Source organism: Babylonia areolata, chromosome 16 (assembly GCF_041734735.1).
Source record: "Babylonia areolata isolate BAREFJ2019XMU chromosome 16, ASM4173473v1, whole genome shotgun sequence".
Lineage (NCBI taxonomy): Eukaryota > Metazoa > Mollusca > Gastropoda > Neogastropoda > Buccinidae > Babylonia > Babylonia areolata.
In genome coordinates, this window is record NC_134891.1 from 926,074 (window position 1) to 950,000 (window position 23,927).

A 23,927-nucleotide genomic window follows, 5' to 3' on the forward strand; every position below is an offset into this window, starting at 1 on the left:
TTCTCAAGGAGGCGTCACTGCCTTCCGACAAATCCATATATACACTACACCACATCAGCTAGGCAGACGCCTTACCAGCAGCTGAACCCAACGCGCTTGGTCAGGCCTGGCGTGCATGCGTATAAATCTGTGTACCTGTCAGAGTGGATTTCTTTGACAGAATTTTGCTAGGGGACAACACTCTTATTGCCATGGGATCTTTTTCGGCGACACTAAGTGTGTGCTGCAAACATGACCTCGGTTTCTCGTCTCATGCATATGACTAAACGTTTGGTCACATTGTTGATGAATGAGCATGCGTGTATCTGCTGGCAAACGTTAACACATGGCATCAAAGATGGTCTCATTGTTGATGAATGAGTGTGTATGTATATGCTGGCAAACATTAACACATGCTTTCCTGTACACGTGCATTTGTGTGCAAATGTATGTCTGGTATGCATTAGAGTGCATGGTTATTTTGAAGGTTCAAATGCGTTGATGTGCGACACAATGACAAGTTTGTGTGAGCGATGGAGAGGCAGCCTGTCTATCATGGTAACACAGTCAGGAAGCAATGTCTACAAATGTGTCGAAGAAAAAGTACACAAAAACAAAAAGACTGCTGTAAGAACTGACTGAAAGATTCTATTATTGTTCTTGTCTGTCCGTGTGTGCGTGTGTGTGTGTGTGTGTGTGTGTGTATGTGTGCATCTGTGTGTGTGTATCTGTGAGAAAGAGGGGGAAGGTGGGGGGGCTTGAGTACTGCAGAAAAACACCACACAGTCACTAGCCCCAACAGCCCTCCTCCCCCCTCCCACTCCCATAGCTTTGAGGGGGGTGGGGTGGGGGGTGTGAGGGGGTTTGGGGGGGCTGGGGGGGGCAGCTCTAGAACTTACCACCTGCTCCGAGGTCAGCCTCAGCGTCTTGAAGAACTTCTCCCGGCCCTGCTCCAGGTTGACCTTGACCTCCTCAGCCTCTGTCGCCGCTGCCAGCCTTGAGCTCTCCCCACCAACCTCCTCCTCCGCCGGTCTCCCCACACCTGGGGGTGTCCTCCCGGCTTCCTGGCCCATCGCCTGAGAACCGCCACCACCAGAGGGCGCCGCCAAGGGGGAGGACGAGGAGGGAGGTGGATGGGGCGGTGTCCTCGGCGACAGAGAAGCGGGGGTGGCCTGGGAGGAGGAGGGGGGGGAGACGGAGGGGGGGGAGGCAGTGTGAGCAGCCTGGCTAATGGAGATGGGGGCCGTCTTGGAGCGCAGCTGGGTCGGGTCCACACCCGAGGACGAGGAGGGCGACGCCTTCTTGGAGGAGGGGGAGGGGGCTGGGGTGTGGGGGGGCATGGCCATAGGGGGGGAGGAGGAGGGGGGCAGGACCAGGGAGGGGGAGGGGGTGGGGATGGCCACAGAGGACGAGGGAGGGGGCATGGACTGGGAGGAGGGGGGGTGAGGTGGACAGGCCGGGGAGTGCAGGGCAGACAGCACGGGTGCCGAGGTCACTTCCTTCTCCGAGTTGTCCGTGTCTGTCTCCGTGCCCAGCGACGATCGCCTGCCAACACAACCATCATGACTACAACTGTCACACACCTCTTCCTGCTTACAGGGCTTCAAGCCGCAATTCTACACCCAGCTATCTCAAGTGCTTTGCAGTGCAAAAGGTCTTGTCTACATGAGGTGCTCTGTAAAAGATGATGTAGACCAGTTAAAAGTTGGGGTCTGTGAAAGGTCACATAGATTTGAGAAGATAGGGCTTTGTAAAAGGTCCTGTAGATCAGTGAAGATGTGGCTACAAAAGGTCCTGTAGATCAGTGATGATGTGGCTACAAAAGGTCCTGTAGATCAGTGATGATATGGCTACTAAAGGTCCTGTAGATCAGTGAAGATGTGGCTACAAAAGGTCCTGTAGATCAGTGATGATGTGGCTACAAAAGGTCCTGTAGATCAGTGATGATATGGCTACTAAAGGTCATGTAGATCAGCGATGATGTGGCTACAAAAGGTCCTGCAGATCAGCGATGATGTGGCTCATAGAACAGAGATTACTGGGTTGTTCTTTTGTGTGCCGAGTTCATTCCAAGTTCATGGAAATGTTTCCTTCTTTTTCAAGGCATGAACGTCACACTTCTGGGTTAGGAGGTAACCTCTGTACGATTCTGATTCTGGGAGTAAAAGCATGGCCTGATGTGTTCGCTAACTTGTGCTGGGTGATAGTGGGTAAAACGGGGAATGTGTCATACCTGTGACAGGGGGTAAAACAGGGAATGTCATACCTGTGACAGGGGGTAAAACAGGGAATGTGTCATACCTGTGACAGTGGGTAAAACAGGGAATGTCAAACCTGTGATAGTGGGTAAAACAGGGAATGTGTCATACCTGTGATAGTGGGTAAAACAGGGAATGTCATACCTGTGATAGTGGGTAAAACAGGGAATGTCATACCTGTGGTAGTGGGTAAAACAGGGAATGTGTCATACCTGTGATAGTGGGTAAAACAGGGAATGTGTCATACCTGTGATAGTGGGTAAAACAGGGAATGTGTCATACCTGTGATAGTGGGTAAAACAGGGAATGTCATACCTGTGATAGTGGGTAAAACAGGGAATGTGTCATACCTGTGACAGTGGGTAAAACGGGGAAGGCGTCATACCTGTGATAGTGGGTAAAACGGGGAATGCGTCAGCTTACCTGTGATAGTGGGTAAAACAGGAAATGCGTCAGCTTACCTGTGGTAGTGGGTAAAACAGGGAACGAGTCAGCTTACCTGTGGTAGTAGGTAAAACAGGGAATGAGTCAGCTTACCTGTGATAGTGGGTAAAACGGGGAATGCGTCAGCTTACCTGTGATAGTGGGTAAAATGGGGAATGCGTCATACCTGTGATAGTGAGTAAAACGGGGAATGCGTCATATCTGTGATAGTGGGTAAAACAGGGAATGAGTCAGCTTACCTGTGATAGTGGGTAAAATGGGGAATGCGTCATACCTGTGATAGTGAGTAAAACGGGGAATGCGTCATATCTGTGATAGTGGGTAAAACAGGGAATGCGTCATACCTGTGACAGTGGGTAAAACGGGGAATGCGTCATACCTGTGACAGTGGGTAAAACGGGGAATGCGTCAGCTTACCTGTGATAGTGGGTAAAATGGGGAATGTGTCAGCTTACCTGTGGTAGTGGGTAAAATGGGGAATGTGTCAGCTTACTTGTGATAGTGAGTAAAACGGGGAATGTGTCAGCTTACCTGTGGTAGTGGGTAAAACGGGGAATGTGTCAGCTTACCTGTGATAGTGGGTAAAACGGGGAATGTGTCAGCTTACTTGTGATAGTGGGTAAAACAGGGAATGTGTCAGCTTACCTGTGGTAGTGGGTAAAACGGGGAATGTGTCAGCTTACCTGTGGTAGTGGGTAAAACGGGGAATGTGTCAGCCTACTTGTGGTAGTGGGTAAAACGGGGAATGTGTCAGCCTACTTGTGGTAGTGGGTAAAACAGGGAATGTGTCAGCTTACTTGTGATAGTGGGTAAAACGGGGAATGTGTCAGCTTACTTGTGGTAGTGGGTAAAACGGGGAATGTGTCAGCCTACTTGTGGTAGTGGGTAAAACGGGGAATGCGTCAGCTTACCTGTGATAGTGGGTAAAACGGGGAATGCGTCAGCTTACCTGTGATAGTGGGTAAAACGGGGAATGCGTCAGCTTACCTGCGCTGGGTGAACTTTTTGGGGGTGCCGTGAGCACTGGTGGGGGGGCTGGTGGCTGGGCTGACCAGCGGACTCAGGCTGGCCTCACTCTGTCACACACACACCTTGACCATCACTCACGTTATTGTTAGTCCCTCTCTCATCATGCGTACCTCATACTCTGTGTGTGTGTGTGTGTGTGTGTGTGTGTGTGTGCATCTATGTGTGTGTGTGTGTGTGTGTGTGTGTGTGTGTGTGTGTGTGTGTGTGTGTGTGTGTGTGTGTGTGTGTGTGTGTGTGTGTGTGTGTGTGTGTGTGTGTGTGTGTGTGTGTGTGTGCATCTCTGTGTATGCATCTGTGTGTGTGTGTGTGTGTGTGTGTGTGTGGTGTGTGTGTGTGTGTCTGCATCTATGTGTGTGTATGTCTGTCTGTGTGTGGTGTATGTGTGTGCGCATGTGTGAGTGCAAGTGTGTGTGTGCACTGATGTGTGTGTGTGTGTGTGCATGCATGTGCGCATGCATGTGATTGTGTAATGTATGTGTGTGTACATATGTGTGCAGGCCTGTGTGTACACATGTGAGTGTGCGTGCTTGCACGCATTTGTGCAAAAAGTCATCGAGTGGGGTCCACTTAACTAAATACATGTCTTAATATTGAAACAAAAGAGAATTAGAGGAAAAACAACAATAAAATTGCCAGATTGCCAACAGGGAAACACCCGAACATCCCCCCCCCGCCCCCCCCCCCCCCAACACCTCCCTCCCAAATACAAATACCATGGTATCTACCCGTTCACCACAGCCACGTCGACTAAGCGAGCGACCAAACACAAAGAACACAAAAATCCACTGACCACTTTACTGGAGGCTCCCTCGTTGTCGCTGGTCACCGTCACCCCCGTGACCGGAATCGTCACGCTCAGGGGTGCCGACGACACGGGGCTGGATGTGTCGTCTGTCCCTCCCTCTGCGTTCTGATTGGTGGAGCTTCGCCACGACCACCAAGACAAGCCGGACGTCTTCTTCTTCAGCGTCTTTTTGGGCATGTGTTTCTTCATGAGACTGGCCACTGCTGCCTGAAAGCCATCACCATATTGTTGTGTTTGTTAGGCCTCTGCTGCCTGAAAGCCATCACCATATTGTTGTGTTTGTTAGGCCACTGCTGCCTGAAAGCCATCACCATATTGTTGTGTTTGTTAGGCCTCTGCTGCCTGAAAGCCATCACCATATTGTTGTGTTTGTTAGGCCACTGCTGCCTGAAAGCCATCACCATATTGTTGTGTTTGTTAGGCCACTGCTGCCTGAAAGCCATCACCATACTGCTGTGTTTGTTAAGCCACTGCTGCCTGAAAGCCATCACCATATTGCTGTGTTTGTTAGGCCACTGCTGCCTGAAAGCCATCACCATATTGTTTTTAGGCCTCTGCTGCCTGAAAGCCATCACCATATTGCTGTGTTTGTTAGGCCACTGCTGCCTGAAAGCCATCACCATACTGCTGTGTTTGTTTGGCCTCTTCTGCCTGAAAGCCATCACCATATTGTTTTTAGGCCACTGCTGCCTGAAAGCCATCATCATATTGTTGTGTTTGTTAGGCCACTGCTGCCTGAAAGCCATCACCATATTGTTGTGTTTGTTAGGCCTCTGCTGCCTGAAAGCCATCACCATATTGTTGTGTTTGTTAGGCCACTGCTGCCTGAAAGCCATCACCATATTGTTGTGTTTGTTAGGCCACTGCTGCCTGAAAGCCATCACCATATTGTTGTGTTTGTTAGGCCACTGCTGCCTGAAAGCCATCACCATATTGTTGTGTTTGTTAGGCCTCTGCCCACTAAACACATGCACACACACACACACATGCACATGTACACGCACACACGCATGCACAAACCACACACACGCACAAAACCAGACACATACACACACATACACCCACAAAGACATACACCACATGCAAACACACACACCTGCACACACACACACACATACACAAAACACACACATGCACACAGACACACACAGTCACACACACACATGCACACCTGAACACACACACCCGCACAAACACAAACGCACACACACAGACAATTGCACACACACACAAATGCACACACACACACATAGACACACACACAGTCACACACACACACACACAGAACAGAGGACTCACCTCAGGCATACATTTGTTGAAGGCCATTTCACACAGAACCATGGGCGCTGCTGTGGCCCAGTTATAGTACCTGCCAGTCACATCACTCATCATCATACACCTCAATACATACACAGTGTGTGTGTTGTTAATGTTTGTGTGTGTAAGCCAATGTCTGTCTGTGTGGTACGTGTCTGCACAAAGCTGTAAACTATACTCATAACGTATGCAAATTATTGGTAAAAACCTAAAGCAGATTCCATCCGTCTCCTATTGTCTCGGATTAAATGCAGACAACAGTTGTGCAACTTTGCTACACTTCTGCTGTGTGTGTCTGTTATATCATACATGTTTTACGTCAACTGTTGCTGGCTGCTGTGTGTGTCTGTTATACATGTTTTACGTCAACTGTTGCTGGCTGCTGTGTGTGTCTGTGTTATATCATACATGTTTTACGTCAACTGTTGCTGGCTGCTGTGTGTGTCTGTGTTATATCATACATGTTTTACGTCAACTGTTGCTGGCTGCTGTGTGTGTCTGTTATATCATACATGTTTTATGTCAACTGTTGCTGGCTGCTGTGTGTGTCTGTTATATCATACATGTTTTACGTCAACTGTTGCTGGCTGCTGTGTGTGTCTGTTATATCATACATGTTTTACGTCAACTGTTGCTGGCTGCTGTGTGTGTCTGTTATATCATACATGTTTTATGTCAACTGTTGCTGGCTGCTGTGTGTGTCTGTGTTATATCATACATGTTTTATGTCAACTGTTGCTGGCTGCTGTGTGTGTCTGTGTTATATCATACATGTTTTATGTCAACTGTTGCTGGCTGCTGTGTGTGTCTGTGTTATATCATACATGTTTTACGTCAACTGTTGCTGGCTGCTGTGTGTGTCTGTTATATCATACATGTTTTACGTCAACTGTGGCTGGCAGCTGTGTGTGTCTGTTATATCATACATGTTTTACGTCAACTGTTGCTGGCTGCTGTGTGTGTCTGTGTTATATCATACATGTTTTATGTCAACTGTTGCTGGCTGCTGTGTGTGTCTGTTATATCATACATGTTTTACGTCAACTGTTGCTGGCAGCTGTGTGTGTCTGTGTTATATCATACATGTTTTACGTCAACTGTTGCTGGCTGCTGTGTGTGTTTGTTATATCATACATGTTTTACGTCAACTGTTGCTGGCAGCTGTGTGTGTCTGTGTTATATCATACATGTTTTACGTCAACTGTTGCTGGCTGCTGTGTGTGTCTGTTATATCATACATGTTTTATGTCAACTGTTGCTGGCAGCTGTGTGTGTCTGTGTTATATCATACATGTTTTACGTCAACTGTTGCTGGCTGCTGTGTGTGTCTGTTATATCATACATGTTTTATGTCAACTGTTGCTGGCAGCTGTGTGTGTCTGTGTTATATCATACATGTTTTATGTCAACTGTTGCTGGCTGCTGTGTGTGTCTGTGTTATATCATACATGTTTTATGTCAACTGTTGCTGGCTGCTGTGTGTGTCTGTGTTATATCATACATGTTTTACGTCAACTGTTGCTGGCTGCTGTGTGTGTCTGTTATATCATACATGTTTTACGTCAACTGTTGCTGGCTGCTGTGTGTGTCTGTTATATCATACATGTTTTATGTCAACTGTTGCTGGCTGCTGTGTGTGTCTGTGTTATATCATACATGTTTTACGTCAACTGTTGCTGGCTGCTGTGTGTGTCTGTGTTATATCATACATGTTTTACGTCAACTGTTGCTGGCTGCTGTGTGTGTCTGTGTTATATCATACATGTTTTACGTCAACTGTTGCTGGCTGCTGTGAGTGTCTGTGTTATATCATACATGTTTTACGTCAACTGTGGCTGGCTGCTGTGAGTGTCTGTGTTATATCATACATGTTTTATGTCAACTGTTGCTGGCTGCTGTGTGTGTCTGTGTTATATCATACATGTTTTATGTCAACTGTTGCTGGCTGCTGTGTGTGTCTGTTATATCATACATGTTTTACGTCAACTGTTGCTGGCTGCTGTGTGTGTCTGTTATATCATACATGTTTTATGTCAACTGTTGCTGGCAGCTGTGTGTGTCTGTGTTATATCATACATGTTTTACGTCAACTGTTGCTGGCTGCTGTGTGTGTCTGTTATATCATACATGTTTTACGTCAACTGTTGCTGGCTGCTGTGTGTGTCTGTGTTATATCATACATGTTTTACGTCAACTGTTGCTGGCTGCTGTGTGTGTCTGTTATATCATACATGTTTTACGTCAACTGTTGCTGGCTGCTGTGTGTGTCTGTGTTATATCATACATGTTTTACGTCAACTGTGGCTGGCTGCTGTGTGTGTCTGTTATATCATACATGTTTTACGTCAACTGTTGCTGGCTGCTGTGTGTGTCTGTGTTATATCATACATGTTTTATGTCAACTGTTGCTGGCTGCTGTGTGTGTCTGTTATATCATACATGTTTTACATCAACTGTTGCTGGCTGCTGTGTGTGTCTGTTATATCATACATGTTTTACGTCAACTGTTGCTGGCTGCTGTGTGTGTCTGTGTTATATCATACATGTTTTACGTCAACTGTTGCTGGCTGCTGTGTGTGTCTGTGTTATATCATACATGTTTTACGTCAACTGTTGCTGGCTGCTGTGTGTGTCTGTGTTATATCATACATGTTTTATGTCAACTGTTGCTGGCTGCTGTGTGTGTCTGTGTTATATCATACATGTTTTATGTCAACTGTTGCTGGCTGCTGTGTGTGTCTGTGTTATATCATACATGTTTTACGTCAACTGTGGCTGGCTGCTGTGAGTGTCTGTGTTATATCATACATGTTTTACGTCAACTGTTGCTGGCAGCTGTGTGTGTCTGTTATATCATACATGTTTTATGTCAACTGTTGCTGGCTGCTGTGTGTGTCTGTGTTATATCATACATGTTTTATGTCAACTGTTGCTGGCTGCTGTGTGTGTCTGTGTTATATCATACATGTTTTACGTCAACTGTTGCTGGCTGCTGTGTGTGTCTGTGTTATATCATACATGTTTTATGTCAACTGTTGCTGGCTGCTGTGAGTGTGTCTGTGTTATATCATACATGTTTTACGTCAACTGTTGCTGGCTGCTGTGTGTGTCTGTGTTATATCATACATGTTTTATGTCAACTGTTGCTGGCTGCTGTGTGTGTCTGTTATATCATACATGTTTTACGTCAACTGTTGCTGGCTGCTGTGTGTGTCTGTGTTATATCATACATGTTTTACGTCAACTGTTGCTGGCTGCTGTGTGTGTCTGTTATATCATACATGTTTTACGTCAACTGTTGCTGGCTGCTGTGTGTGTCTGTTATATCATACATGTTTTACGTCAACTGTTGCTGGCTGCTGTGAGTGTGTCTGTGTTATATCATACATGTTTTACGTCAACTGTGGCTGGCTGCTGTGTGTGTCTGTGTTATATCATACATGTTTTATGTCAACTGTTGCTGGCTGCTGTGTGTGTCTGTTATATCATACATGTTTTACGTCAACTGTTGCTGGCTGCTGTGTGTGTCTGTGTTATATCATACATGTTTTACGTCAACTGTTGCTGGCTGCTGTGTGTGTTTGTTATATCATACATGTTTTACGTCAACTGTTGCTGGCTGCTGTGTGTGTCTGTGTTATATCATACATGTTTTACGTCAACTGTTGCTGGCTGCTGTGTGTGTCTGTTATATCATACATGTTTTACGTCAACTGTTGCTGGCTGCTGTGTGTGTCTGTTATATCATACATGTTTTATGTCAACTGTGGCTGGCAGCTGTGTGTGTCTGTGTTATATCATACATGTTTTATGTCAACTGTTGCTGGCTGCTGTGTGTGTCTGTGTTATATCATACATGTTTTATGTCAACTGTTGCTGGCTGCTGTGAGTGTCTGTGTTATATCATACATGTTTTATGTCAACTGTTGCTGGCTGCTGTGTGTGTCTGTTATATCATACATGTTTTATGTCAACTGTTGCTGGCTGCTGTGTGTGTCTGTTATATCATACATGTTTTACGTCAACTGTTGCTGGCAGCTGTGTGTGTCTGTGTTATATCATACATGTTTTACGTCAACTGTTGCTGGCTGCTGTGTGTGTCTGTTATATCATACATGTTTTACGTCAACTGTTGCTGGCAGCTGTGTGTGTCTGTGTTATATCATACATGTTTTACGTCAACTGTTGCTGGCTGCTGTGTGTGTCTGTGTTATATCATACATGTTTTACGTCAACTGTTGCTGGCTGCTGTGTGTGTCTGTTATATCATACATGTTTTACGTCAACTGTTGCTGGCTGCTGTGTGTGTCTGTTATATCATACATGTTTTATGTCAACTGTTGCTGGCTGCTGTGTGTGTCTGTTATATCATACATGTTTTACGTCAACTGTTGCTGGCTGCTGTGTGTGTCTGTGTTATATCATACATGTTTTACGTCAACTGTTGCTGGCTGCTAGTGGCTTGGTGTTGTCACAAGAGTTCACAACACTTACTGTCTCTGACTGAGATAATAGAAATGAATCTGGTTCTCAACACTATCACTTTTATCTTTCCACTCGGCACACACACCTGTCAACCCAAAGCACCCCACTGGTCAATAATCGTTGGGCTCTCTCTTACCAACCACCACCACCACCATGCACACACATACACTCACACACACGCTCACACACACACGCGTGCGCGCTCACACACACACACACACACAAACTAGCACTCACACACAAACAAGCACCCACACTCACACACATACACACTCACACACATATACACTCTCTCTCTCTCACACACACACACACACACACACACACACTAACACTTCCACACCTCCCATGCCCCCTTCACTGACCCTTCCCGAATCTTGACCACCAGGTCAGGGTTACTGATGACGCTCGGTTGCTCCACAAGGTCGTCGTAGGTCATGACCTTCTTCATGAACTTGTCCAGCGTGATGCCGTCCGGCTCAGAGAGCCCCCCGCACAGGGACAGGGCCACGGGGCCCAGGTGGCGCACCTCAGACTCCAGGAAGCTGACCGGGCCGCCAATGGCGCCGTCCACAGAGTGCGGGGACTGGGGGAGGGAGGCCCCACGACCTGACTCACTGTCCTCCTCACGCTCACGCTCCCGGATGGACTGGAACCTGGGGGGGACACACTGTGTCTTACAAAAAATGCTATCATAGCTTGGGTTTCCCTCTCTCCTGAGAAGTAGTGTCAATGCCATACAGTAAAATGCTATCATTGCTGTGGAGACGCACCTGAAATTCTTCTGCAGCAAGATTTGCACAGTCAGTTTACACAATATATAATATCATTAAACTCTTCAACATGAAGTTGGTTTCAAACCGTAGCAACATACGGCACTGGTTTTTCTATGGAAAGCATTGAAGCTGATGAGGAGGGAGCACCCAAAAACATGCACACACACACACACACAACAACTCACACACACACACACACATACAACAACAACAACAACACGCAGACACACGCAAAACAACACAAACACGTACACACCCACCCACCCACTCACCCACACCCACAACAACTCACCTGGGACTGCCCAGGTACAGCTTGGCAATCTCAGGGTCCTCCAAAGAGGTGAGATCATCCAGGTACATGCCCTTCTCCTCTGTTCCAGACTGTTTGGAGCTGGCGCCAGCCACCGTCACTTTCTTCTGGCTTTTGGGGCGCGACCCCCACAGGGACAGCAGCCCTCCTGAGCTCGTCTTCTCCGAGTCTGCGTTTCATGAAACAAAACAAAAGGCGTCAACTGAGCAGTCCAAAACCCATCATTTGGGTTGTAACCACTCTTCACAAATGGACTCTTACGGGCTTCTTTTTTTTTTTTCACATAAAAAAAGTAATAAACGAAACAGAAAGAAAGAAAGAAAGGAAAAGAGAAAAAGAAAGAAAGAAAGATAGAAAGAAAGAAAGAAAAAGTGCAAATTCCAAAGTGGAAAGTCCACTTTCGTGTTGCATTCAATCTCACCAAGTATTAGACTGAAGGGCAACAATTTTAAAAAATAAATATATCTATTAAAATTTTTTTTTTAAAAAGAAGCAAGGCCTTCAAGACTGACATGTGTCACCCTCTAAAAAATCTGTTATTAAATTTTTTTTTTCATAGTAAGTTAATTTGAATCACAAATTTTTAAAAAAGAACAAAAAAAACCCCAAAAAAACAGACACTCCAAAATGTACCACCCAATATTTCACAGCATACCTTGGTGACCTTGCCTCTCCTTTGCCGAGACAACAGACAAGCTGGGCATGTTGTTTTAACATCGTGTCTTGTGTTCCTTTTGACGGGACTTCAGTCCCCCCCTAAACAAAACTTACAATACCCACCTCCTACTTGTCATTGTCTGTGTCACTCCCCCAATGAAGCCGGCTTCAAAGGTTCCGCAGGAGGGAGGGGATGGGGTGGGGGTTGGAGGGGTGGATGGTCAGTGACACTCATGGCAACACAGCTGACTCTTTCTCTACCTTTCAATTTTTTTTATTCATTTAAATAAATACAATGCAAATAAATAGGGAAATAAACACAACGGTCATACACGTAAAATGTTACATGTCTGTCCGAGTGTGTATGCATGTGTGCGTGACTGAAATCCGATTGAACGACACAGGAAACAAATGATGAGCGCCAAATGACAGCCGTCAGTCAGCTCCACCCGGGTAGGCAGCCTGTTGTGTAAATGACCCCGAGTTTGTAAAGCGCTTAGAGCTTGGTCTCTGACCCAGGATAGACGCTGTATAAGTAATCATACCAAATCAAATCAAACAAAGTGACCACGATGCAGCAGTCATCACACACACACACACACACACACACACACCACACACACACAGTACCTTGTCTCTCCAGCGCGCTGTCGATGGTGTGGGGGCCCGGGTCTTGGTCGGGCAGGGGGAGGGGCGTCTGGGTGGGGAACTGGCCCCAGTCCCAGGTGGGCGCCGACTCCTGCAGCATCTTCTGCTGGTTCTCCTCCGTGTGCTGCCGGTCCACCTCCGTGTCGCTCTTCGGCGACGGGGGCCGCGTGGGCAGCGGACTGCACGACAAAGCTTTAGGTCAGTTTGTTCCAAGGAGTGTGATGAAGCAAGTAGACTGATCCATATATCATTCACTACACATCTGCTGCATCAAGCAAACAAAGGAGCAGATGTAAGACCTTTGAGTTCAGTTTTAGTTTCAAGAAGTGTGAAGAAGCATGCAGGCTGATCCATATATCATTCACTACACACCTGCTGCAACAAAAAACCAAAGGAGCAGACGAGTGACCACATATAACTATACTGGCTTTCTTTGCCCTGAGGGCAGGATGTAAAAGTACCACGTTGTCTCTGCTCATTCCATTTCCCCTGTCAAATGAACTCAGGCATCTCAACACGCCAGGGTGCAATCCTCTGAAGGAGCCCGGGGTCCAGGGACTGCCCAGGCCATGGTGGATGATGGAGGACATGACAGCCATTAAAAACTGAAGAAGACGGCGCTGACAGTCAGGTTTCATCATCTTTGACCCACACACAGCTTAAGACTTTGTTTCAAAATGCTTTTTAATTACTCTTCACTTTTAAAATATTCCCAAATTTATTTGTATGTAAAACTATGGTGTTTTCTGCATATCAAGAGCTGTCTTCTGCAACAAAATAAACAAAGCCTTATTTTACATGATTTTTGTTTTTTCAGTTGGGTATGTGTGAGTTCAGTACAGAGTTACTTCCCTTCACACAGGATTCAGAAGTTCCCTTGGAATTTTTCTGTCCGGGCGCAGAGGGTTAAGCAAGCAAGCAGTACTGTTCCTGGTCATCCCACTCAGGCCTGCCAACCGGTCCTAACTTTTCCACCAGCAGTCCCCACGCCATGCCCTCTCCCACAACCACAGACAGTACTGAAGGTTCTGATGTCTTTCTGAACAATTCCATCCACCTCGGAGAGACACGGGCACAACAGGGCCGAAAGGCACAAGCCACCGTTGCAGCACTAAGTCTGCTAGGTGCTAGGGAAATTCCCAAAGTCTATTGTAACGTAATATGTTTCCCTTTTGTCATAACACATTTCTCTGTGCGAATTTCAGGCTTTGAGAAAGTACATCCAAATCATCAGAGTCCAGACCACCACTCAAGGTCATGTGGAATTAAGAGTCCAGACTACCACTCAAGGTCATGTGGAGGGACAGAAAGTACATCCAAATCATCAGAGTCCAGACCACCACTCAAGGTCATGTGGAGGGACAGAAAGTACATCCAAATCATCAGAGTCCAGACCACCACTCAAGGTCATGTGGACGGACAGAAAGTACATCCAAATCATCAGAGTCCAGACCACCACTCAAGGTCATGTGGAGGGACAGAAAATACATCCAAATCATCAGAGTCCAGACCACCACTCAAGGTCATGTGGAGGGACAGAAAGTACATCCAAATCATCAGACTCCAGACCACCACTCAAGGTCATGTGGAGGGACAGAAAGTACATCCAAATCATCAGAGTCCAGACCACCACTCAAGGTCATGTGGAGGGACAGAAAGTACATCCAAATCATCAGAGTCCAGACCACCACTCAAGGTCATGTGGAGGGACAGAAAATACAGGTGAGTGTGGGACTCAAGCCAACAGATTCTCTTGCTTCCCAGGCGGACGCGTTACCGCAGGACCAACTCACCACTGTCTACGCTATTTCCACATTATTCCTAAACCCAAAGCAAACACAGCGCTTCTACGGTCGCTGTTTCAGCCCAGCCCTGTTGACTACCAGCCAGACCCCCAGCTTCAGGCTGTATACATTAGAGGTGACTCACCCCTCATGCACCACATCACTTTGGGGACCTTGTTTTTACAGTTGAGAGATGACATCTACTACCCTCAATGACATTCTAATGGGAATGGTTGATCTCTCATCACGGATGGGTTTGATCATTATGTCCAGAACACTTGGAAGGGCAGGACACACTTGGGCTGTACTCTGACCAACCTCTGGTTGAAACATTTTACTCATTCAATATTCTGCAGCAAGAAACACTGAGCACAACAAACTGAAGTTTACAAAGCATACTCTTGTAGTATTACAAGCACAGAACTGGCTGCAACAAAGAAACGATAACCAAACTAAATCAAGCTGACCACTGTAGTATTACAAGCACAGAACTGGCTGCAACAAAGAAACGATAACCAAACTAAATCAAGCTGACCACTGTAGTATTACAAGCACAGAACTGGCTGCAACAAAGAAACGATAACCAAACTAAATCAAGCTGACCACTGTAGTATTACAAGCACAGAACTGGCTGCAACAAAGAAACGATAACCAAACTAAATCAAGCTGACCACTGTAGTGTTACAAGCACAGAACTGGCTGCAACAAAGAAACGATAACCAAACTAAATCAAGCTGACCACTGTAGTATTACAAGCACAGAACTGGCTGCAACAAAGAAACGATAACCAAACTAAATCAAGCTGACCACTGTAGTATTACAAGCACAGAACTGGCTGCAACAAAGAAACGATAACCAAACTAAATCAAGCTGACCACTGTAGTATTACAAGCACAGAACTGGCTGCAACAAAGAAACGATAACCAAACTAAATCAAGCTGACCACTGTAGTATTACAAGCACAGAACTGGCTGCAACAAAGAAACGATAACCAAACTAAATCAAGCTGACCACTGTAGTGTTACAAGCACAGAACTGGCTGCAACAAAGAAACGATAACCAAACTAAATCAAGCTGACCACTGTAGTATTACAAGCACAGAACTGGCTGCAACAAAGAAACGATAACCAAACTAAATCAAGCTGACCACTGTAGTGTTACAAGCACAGAACTGGCTGCAACAAAGAAACGCCAACTAAATGAAGCTGACCATTGTCGTGTCACAAGTAGATAACTGGCTGCAACAAAGAAACGTTAACCAAACTAAATCGAGCTGACCGACAAAATTGGCTGCAATGAGGAAGTGTTAACCAAAGCAAATGGAGGTGACCAACCTTTGGGGTGGGGTCATCTCGGGGTCACTAAAGGGCGTCATGAGCGTCTCCAGGCTGCTGAGGCGCCGGTCCTTGGGGGACAGCTCCAGCTCCTCCCCCACCACCCCCATGGACTTCTTCATGTCCAGCGACATGCTGCGGCTGGCCCCCAGGCTGTAGGCCGCCATCTCCTCCTCCTCAGACGTGGACTCAGTCACCTCCATATCGAAGATGGGGTCGTGCTCTGCCCCCAGACCCTCTGGCATGGACTGGGAGCGCGGGGAGGAGCGCATGCCCCCCCCGCCACCCCCATGCTTCTGCTTCTTCTTCTTCAGCACCTTGCGCCGTGGCTTGCCCCTCCGCTTGTCATCCTCGTAGGAGCTGTCCGACTTGGCGTCCTTGGTCAGGGAGGAGAGGTCCAAGGTCTCCGCAACATAGTCCTCCACCAGGGACGCCTGCTGCTGCTGAGACTCCAGCTGGTGCCCGCCCCCCAGTGCTTCCTGGGCGTACAGTCGCGAGGCCTGCTCCGAGCGACCGTCTGCGGAGGGGCCTTGCGCCTGTGCTTGCGCGTGCTGGTGGAGTCTGGCCTGGAGCTCCTGGCGCTGGCTCTCCTCTTTCAGCTGGGCCAGACCCTCCGCCATCAGCTCATCGGCCGACTGGATGGGGGACGTGGCCAGCTCCGCGGGGAACTCCACCTGCAGCAGATACATACACTGTGTCACACATGCCTGTTTCCTGACACCTGGTGTTGGTGTCTACATCAACCTATCACACTGCTGTCTACACCAACCTATCACACTGCTTCCTGACATCTGGTGTTGGTGTCTACATCAACCTATCACACTGCTTCCTGACATCTGGTGTTGGTGTCTACATCAACCTATCACACAGCTGTCTACATCAACCTATCACACTGCTTCCTGACATCTGGTGTTGCTGTCTACATCAACCTATCACACTGCTTCCTGACATCTGGTGTTGGTGTCTACATCAACCTATCACACAGCTGTCTACATCAACCTATCACACTGCTTCCTGACATCTGGTGTTGGTGTCTACATCAACCTATCACACTGCTTCCTGACATCTGGTGCTGGTGTCTACATCAACCTATCACACTGCTTCCTGACATCTGGTGTTGGTGTCTACATCAACCTATCACACTGCTTCCTGACATCTGGTGTTGGTGTCTACATCAACCTATCACACTGCTTCCTGACATCTGGTGTTGGTGTCTACATCAACCTATCACACTGCTTCCTGACATCTGGTGTTGGTGTCTACATCAACCTATCACACAGCTGTCTACATCAACCTATCACACTGCTTCCTGACATCTGGTGTTGGTGTCTACATCAACCTATCACACAGCTGTCTACATCAACCTATCACACTGCTTCCTGACATCTGGTGTTGGTGTCTACATCAACCTATCACACAGCTGTCTACATCAACCTATCACACTGCTTCCTGACATCTGGTGTTGGTGCCTACATCAACCTATCACACTGCTTCCTGACATCTGGTGTTGGTGTCTACATCAACCTATCACACAGCTGTCTACATCAACCTATCACACTGCTTCCTGACATCTGGTGCTGGTGTCTACATCAACCTATCACACTGCTTCCTGACATCTGGTGTTGGTGTCTACATCAACCTATCACACAGCTGTCTACATCAACCTATCACACTGCTTCCTGACATCTGGTGTTGGTGCCTACATCAACCTATCACACTGCTTCCTGACATCTGGTGTTGGTGTCTACATCAACCTATCACACAGCTGTCTACATCAACCTATCACACTGCTTCCTGACATCTGGTGCTGGTGTCTACATCAACCTATCACACTGCTTCCTGACATCTGGTGTTGGTGTCTACATCAACCTATCACACAGCTGTCTACATCAACCTATCACACTGCTTCCTGACATCTGGTGTTGGTGTCTACATCAACCTATCACACTGCTGTCTACACCAACCTATCACACTGCTTCCTGACATCTGGTGTTGGTGTCTACATCAACCTATCACACTGCTTCCTGACATCTGGTGTTGGTGTCTACATCAACCTATCACACTGCTTCCTGACATCTGGTGTTGGTGTCTACATCAACCTATCACACAGCTGTCTACATCAACCTATCACACTGCTTCCTGACATCTGGTGTTGGTGCCTACATCAACCTATCACACTGCTTCCTGACATCTGGTGTTGGTGCCTACATCAACCTATCACACTGCTTCCTGACATCTGGTGTTGGTGTCTACATCAACCTATCACACTGCTTCCTGACATCTGGTGTTGGTGTCTACATCAACCTATCACACTGCTTCCTGACATCTGGTGTTGGTGTCTACATCAACCTATCACACAGCTGTCTACATCAACCTATCACACTGCTTCCTGACGCCTGGTGTTGGTGTCTACATCAACCTATCACACTGCTTCCTGACATCTGGTGTTGGTGCCTACATCAACCTATCACACTGCTTCCTGACATCTGGTGTTGGTGTCTACATCAACCTATCACACTGCTTCCTGACATCTGGTGTTGGTGTCTACATCAACCTATCACACTGCTTCCTGACATCTGGTGTTGGTGTCTACATCAACCTATCACACAGCTGTCTACATCAACCTATCACACTGCTTCCTGACATCTGGTGTTGGTGCCTACACAAATATATCAAACATGTTCTACGCTATGTCACACACGCCTGCTTCCTGAAGCCAGGTGCCTGCACCAACCTATCACACACACACGTGATGACTATTCCATCACTAACAAGCCATTAGAAATCTTAAATGACGATTTAAGTTAGCATAATAATTTACGTCTTCTCAGAAACAGGACTTCGGCTGGGGCTACCAAAAAGTCATTTTCATGAAACAATCAATCAGCATCATAGGAATGTTGAAACAGATATATATTGACATGGACACAATGGATCAGCTTCTGATAGCTTTTTTTCAAACCCACATTTACCAAGTGTTCTTCCATGAACTATGTACCTGTACTCACACACACACACACACACACTCACCAGGGATCGCGCTAGACTTTTTCAAAACGCGTGCAGCTTACGCAAAGTCGGCAAAAAAACGCGTAAGTTAGAGTCAGAACTGCGTCAGACCTATGACACTAAATCAAAGGTTTACTCACCTATTTTCACCGCTCACGTCGGCGCTGAAATTCACCGCAAGCCCTGACAATCATATTGAGTCGATTCCGTGACTGAGATACAGTGGAAAACAAAAAAACGCTAGGGCCTAGGCTAGCCGATTAACGTTCAGCAGTCAAACAAGGCTTAACTTTCCTGCTACAGGGTCACACCCTGTAATGACGCCACTCTGTTCCAAAACTCGTCAGCTAAGCAGTGTTGTGTGCGCGCGTACTCTGTTAATTGGCTGTAGCTGTTAAGAGTCACGTAGGCATCTCGCAGTGCTCCGCATGCACAGACACTTTGTCTTGTACCGTCTGATTCAGTATCGCAAACCTAGCTGCCAAGTCAGTCCTAAAGTTGCATTGATACGGCTTGGAGTAAAAGTTGTTTTGCGTAAGTGTTATGCGTGAGCGCTATGAAAATGCGTCAGCGAAAATCAAAATGCGTCAAATACGCAAAAAAAATGCGTTAACGCGATCCCTGACTCACACACACGCGCACACACACACACACACACACAAACTCTTGCCTAAAAACAGTTATATCCCTATTCTTATGACAAACAAGAGAAGGCAAAAAAAAAAAAAAACCCTACTGTAATACAGTATATTTTCTTCATATATTTGAAATATGTTTATTAATTCTTTATCCTTTCACACTTACGATGCGGTACCTGTGATGACTGGAGTGAATGTCCATAATGATGCCAGCAATGCTTTTACATTGATGTCTTCCTAATATCTATTTTTACAACCATGCTTTCCATCATGAATCCTTTTTTATGCTGTGATAATCATAATTATGCACCTGACCAAACTTATCTGACATAATAAAGTTATTCTTATATTCTTATATCATGTTACTTGCAAGCAGAAACTAGGAAAAAAAAATCAGGTGGCACTGTAGCAGCACACTCTCCCTGGGGAGAACAACCTGAATTTCACACAGAGACAAGCGTTGTGACAAAACAGAACAAGACACAAAAATACAGTGCACGCACCTCCTCTTCACTGTGGGTGAACTCCTGCACGAAGAAGGCTTCCCCGGCTTCTCCCAGCTTCATGTGCAGCCCCACCGACTGCCCATTGATCTCTATGTCCACCTGACACACAGTCACACCCATACAATCACCCCTTTTTTTCTTTTTCTTTTTTTGCCACCCCACCATCTACAGTTTCCCACATGGATCATTCAGAGTCCCCACCACACACAGCCAGGACACCTGGGTTCATCAGCTGCTGCCTCAGTGCCTGCAGTCCACAAGGAACTATCAATGTCAGACCACCAGGCGGCCACCACACACCTGAGGAGACCCTGCACTGCTGCCGAGTCACTTTTGGTGGTGTTCAGTTCTGCCTGACCTGATTCAGCACAATGCTGACCATGCCACCACAGGTCTACGGAGTCCCTTGCTGACTGACGACAGTAATCGCTTAGTTGTGGAGCCACACAGTTTTACTGCCGTCCCAGTTACTGCCCCTGTCTGGCTGATCCCAGCCCAGTGCCCACCCCAAGGCTGACAGAACAGCTTTCTTCAACACTCGTCCCAGTTACTGCCCCTGTCTGGCTGATCCCAGCCCAGTGCCCACCCCAAGGCTGACAGAGCAGCTTTCTTCAACACTCGTCCCAGTTACTGCCCCTGTCTGGCTGATCCCAGCCCAGTGCCCACCCCAAGGCTGACAGAACAGCTTTCTTCAACACTCGTCCCAGTTACTGCCCCTGTCTTGCTGATATCAGCCCAGTGCCCACCCCAAGGCTGACAGAACAGCTTTCTTCAACACTCGTCCCAGTAACTGCCCCTGTCTGGCTGATCCCAGCCCAGTGCCCACCCCAAGGCTGACAGAGCAGCTTTCTTCAACACTCGTCCCAGTTACTGCCCCTGTCTGGCTGATCCCAGCCCAGTGCCCACCCCAAGGCTGACAGAACAGCTTTCTTCAACACTCGTCCCAGTTACTGCCCCTGTCTGGCTGATCCCAGCCCAGTGCCCACCCCAAGGCTGACAGAGCAGCTTTCTTCAACACTCGTCCCAGTTACTGCCCCTGTCTGGCTGATCCCAGCCCAGTGCCCACCCCAAGGCTGACAGAACAGCTTTCTTCAACACTCGTCCCAGTTACTGCCCCTGTCTGGCTGATCCCAGCCCAGTGCCCACCCCAAGGCTGACAGAACAGCTTTCTTCAACACTCGTCCCAGTTACTGCCCCTGTCTGGCTGATACCAGCCCAGTGCCCACCCCAAGGCTGACAGAACAGCTTTCTTCAACACAACTACAAAACATGACACCGCAATATCCATGAAAGCATCACATCAACATTTGTCATGAAATTCCTTCGCCAATAACCCATACCATCCCTCCACCCCTACCCCTTCCCTGCAAGACCAGAATCACATCAAATGAAACATTCTGATATATAATGTATATAATATATTCACACACTGTCTAACATGACACCACCACCTGGGGAATGCCACAAAACAGTGCTGACTGACTATAAAAAAGAGTTTGGTGTTCACATGTTCACCACAAGTCATGCACTGGGAATCAATATGTCGGAGAAAGAGAGAGAGATAGAGAGAGAGAAGAAAAGATTAAATAAAGGCAAGAACTGGGTCAGACAGGTGTTACAAATCTCCTCTTTCCCCGTTCTTCTTAACACAGACCCACATTACTTGTACCGTGATCCTACACTGCCACTCGCAAATTACTTGTACTGTGATCCTACACTGCCACTCGCAAATTACTTGTACCGTGATCCTACACTGCCACTCGCAAATTACTTGTACCGTGATCCTACACTGCCACTCGCAAATTACTTGTACCGTGATCCTACACTGCCACTCACAAATTACTTGTACCGTGATCCTACACTGCCACTCGCAAATTACTTGTACCGTGATCCTACACTGCCACTCGCAAATTACTTGTACTGTGATCCTACACTGCCACTCACAATTACTTGTACTGTGATCCCACACTGCCACTCACAAATTACTTGTACCGTGATCCTACACTGCCACCCGCAAATTACTTGTACCGTGATCCTACACTGCCACTCACAATTACTTGTACTGTGATCCCACACTGCCACTCACAATTACATTATTGTGATCCCACACTGCCACTCACAATTACATTATTGTGATCCCACACTGCCACTCACAATTACATTATTGTGATCCCACACTGCCACTCACAATTACATTATTGTGATCCTACACTGCCACTCACAATTACATTATTGTGATCCCACACTGCCACTCACATTATTGTGATCCCACACTGCCATCCACAATTACATTATTGTGATCCCACACTGCCATCCACAATTACATTATTGTGATCCCACACTGCCACTCACAATTACATTATTGTGATCCCACACTGCCACTCACAATTACATTATTGTGATCCCACACTGCCATCCACAATTACTTGTACTGTGAGCCCACACTGCAACTCACAATTTTCTCCCTGGCTCGTAGCACCCCCAGTTTGCCGAAGCGAACATGGAAGGGTGAGGAGTAGTACGAGCCATCCGGCTGTTTGACGATGACAACGTCAATGGCTCCTGTCAGCGTGGCGGAGTTGATCTCATTGTAAAACCCCTTCAGACTGGAGTAAACACGCCCAACGAAGGAGAAGCTCATGGTGCCCCAGCTTGGAAATCACTGCCTCCAACAAACCTGTAGCATCAATTATCACAGCATCTTATGACCTGAAACACCAATGATCACAGGATCTTATGACCTGCAACACCACATCTTATGACCTGAAACACCACCAATATCACAGCATCTTATGACCTGCAACACCACATCTTATGACCTGAAACACCACCAATATCACAGCATCTTACGACCTGCAACACCAACGATCACAGCCTCTTATGACCTGCAACACCTCGTCTTATGACCTGCAACACTGATGATCACTGCATCATAAAGCTGCAACACTGATTATCACTGCATCAAATGATTGCAACACTGATGATCACTGCATTATTATGATTACATGACTTACAGCACTGATGATCACTGCATCATATGACTTACAGCACTGATTATCACTGCATCAAATGATTGCAACACTGATGATCACTGCATCAAATGATTGCAACACTGATGATCACTGCATTATTATGATTACATGACTTACAGCACTGATGATCACTGCATCACATGACTTACAGCACTGATGATCACTGCATCACATGACTTACAGCACTGATGATCACTGCATCATATGACTTGCAACACTGATGATCACTGCATCATATGACTTACAGCACTGATGATCACTGCATCATTTAACTTGCAGCACTGATGATCACTGCATCATATGACTTACAGCACTGATGATCACTGCATCACATGACTTGCAGCACTGATGATCACTGCATCACATGACTTACAGCACTGATGATCACTGCATCATTTAACTTGCAGCACTGATGATCACTGCATCATTTAACTTGCAGCACTGATGATCACTGCATCACATGACTTACAGCACTGATGATCACTGCATCACATGACTTGCAGCACTGATGATCACTGCATTATATACTTACAGCACTGATGATCACTGCATCACATGACTTACAGCACTGATGATCACTGCATCACATGACTTGCAGCACTGATGATCACTGCATTACATGACTTACAGCACTGATGATCACTGCATCACATGACTTACAGCACTGATGATCACTGCATCACATGACTTACAGCACTGATGATCACTGCATCACATGACTTACAGCACTGATGATCACTGCATCACATGACTTACAGCACTGATGATCACTGCATGATTTAACTTGCAGCGCTGATGATCACTGCATCATATGACTTACAGCACTGATGATCACTGCATCATATACTTACAGCACTGATGATCACTGCATCATATACTTACAGCACTGATGATCACTGCATCATAGACTTACAAC

The 23,927-nt window shown here is 46.7% G+C and overlaps 1 protein-coding gene across 1 annotated transcript in view; it reads right to left on the reverse strand.

The window, feature by feature from the left end:
* LOC143291059 (phosphatidate phosphatase LPIN1-like) overlaps window positions 1–23,927 on the reverse strand; it is a 37,579-nt gene that overhangs the window by 11,283 nt on the left and 2,369 nt on the right. The window contains exons 2-11 of the mRNA XM_076600645.1: window positions 22,435–22,656; window positions 19,977–20,078; window positions 15,827–16,500; window positions 12,691–12,887; window positions 11,386–11,572; window positions 10,683–10,973; window positions 5,815–5,884; window positions 4,501–4,722; window positions 3,669–3,757; window positions 879–1,524 (exon numbers count right to left, since the gene is read on the reverse strand). Of these exons, the coding sequence (XP_076456760.1) occupies window positions 879–1,524; window positions 3,669–3,757; window positions 4,501–4,722; window positions 5,815–5,884; window positions 10,683–10,973; window positions 11,386–11,572; window positions 12,691–12,887; window positions 15,827–16,500; window positions 19,977–20,078; window positions 22,435–22,620 (2,664 nt within the window). The 5' untranslated portion in view covers window positions 22,621–22,656. The remainder of the gene's footprint in view (window positions 1–878; window positions 1,525–3,668; window positions 3,758–4,500; window positions 4,723–5,814; window positions 5,885–10,682; window positions 10,974–11,385; window positions 11,573–12,690; window positions 12,888–15,826; window positions 16,501–19,976; window positions 20,079–22,434; window positions 22,657–23,927) is intronic.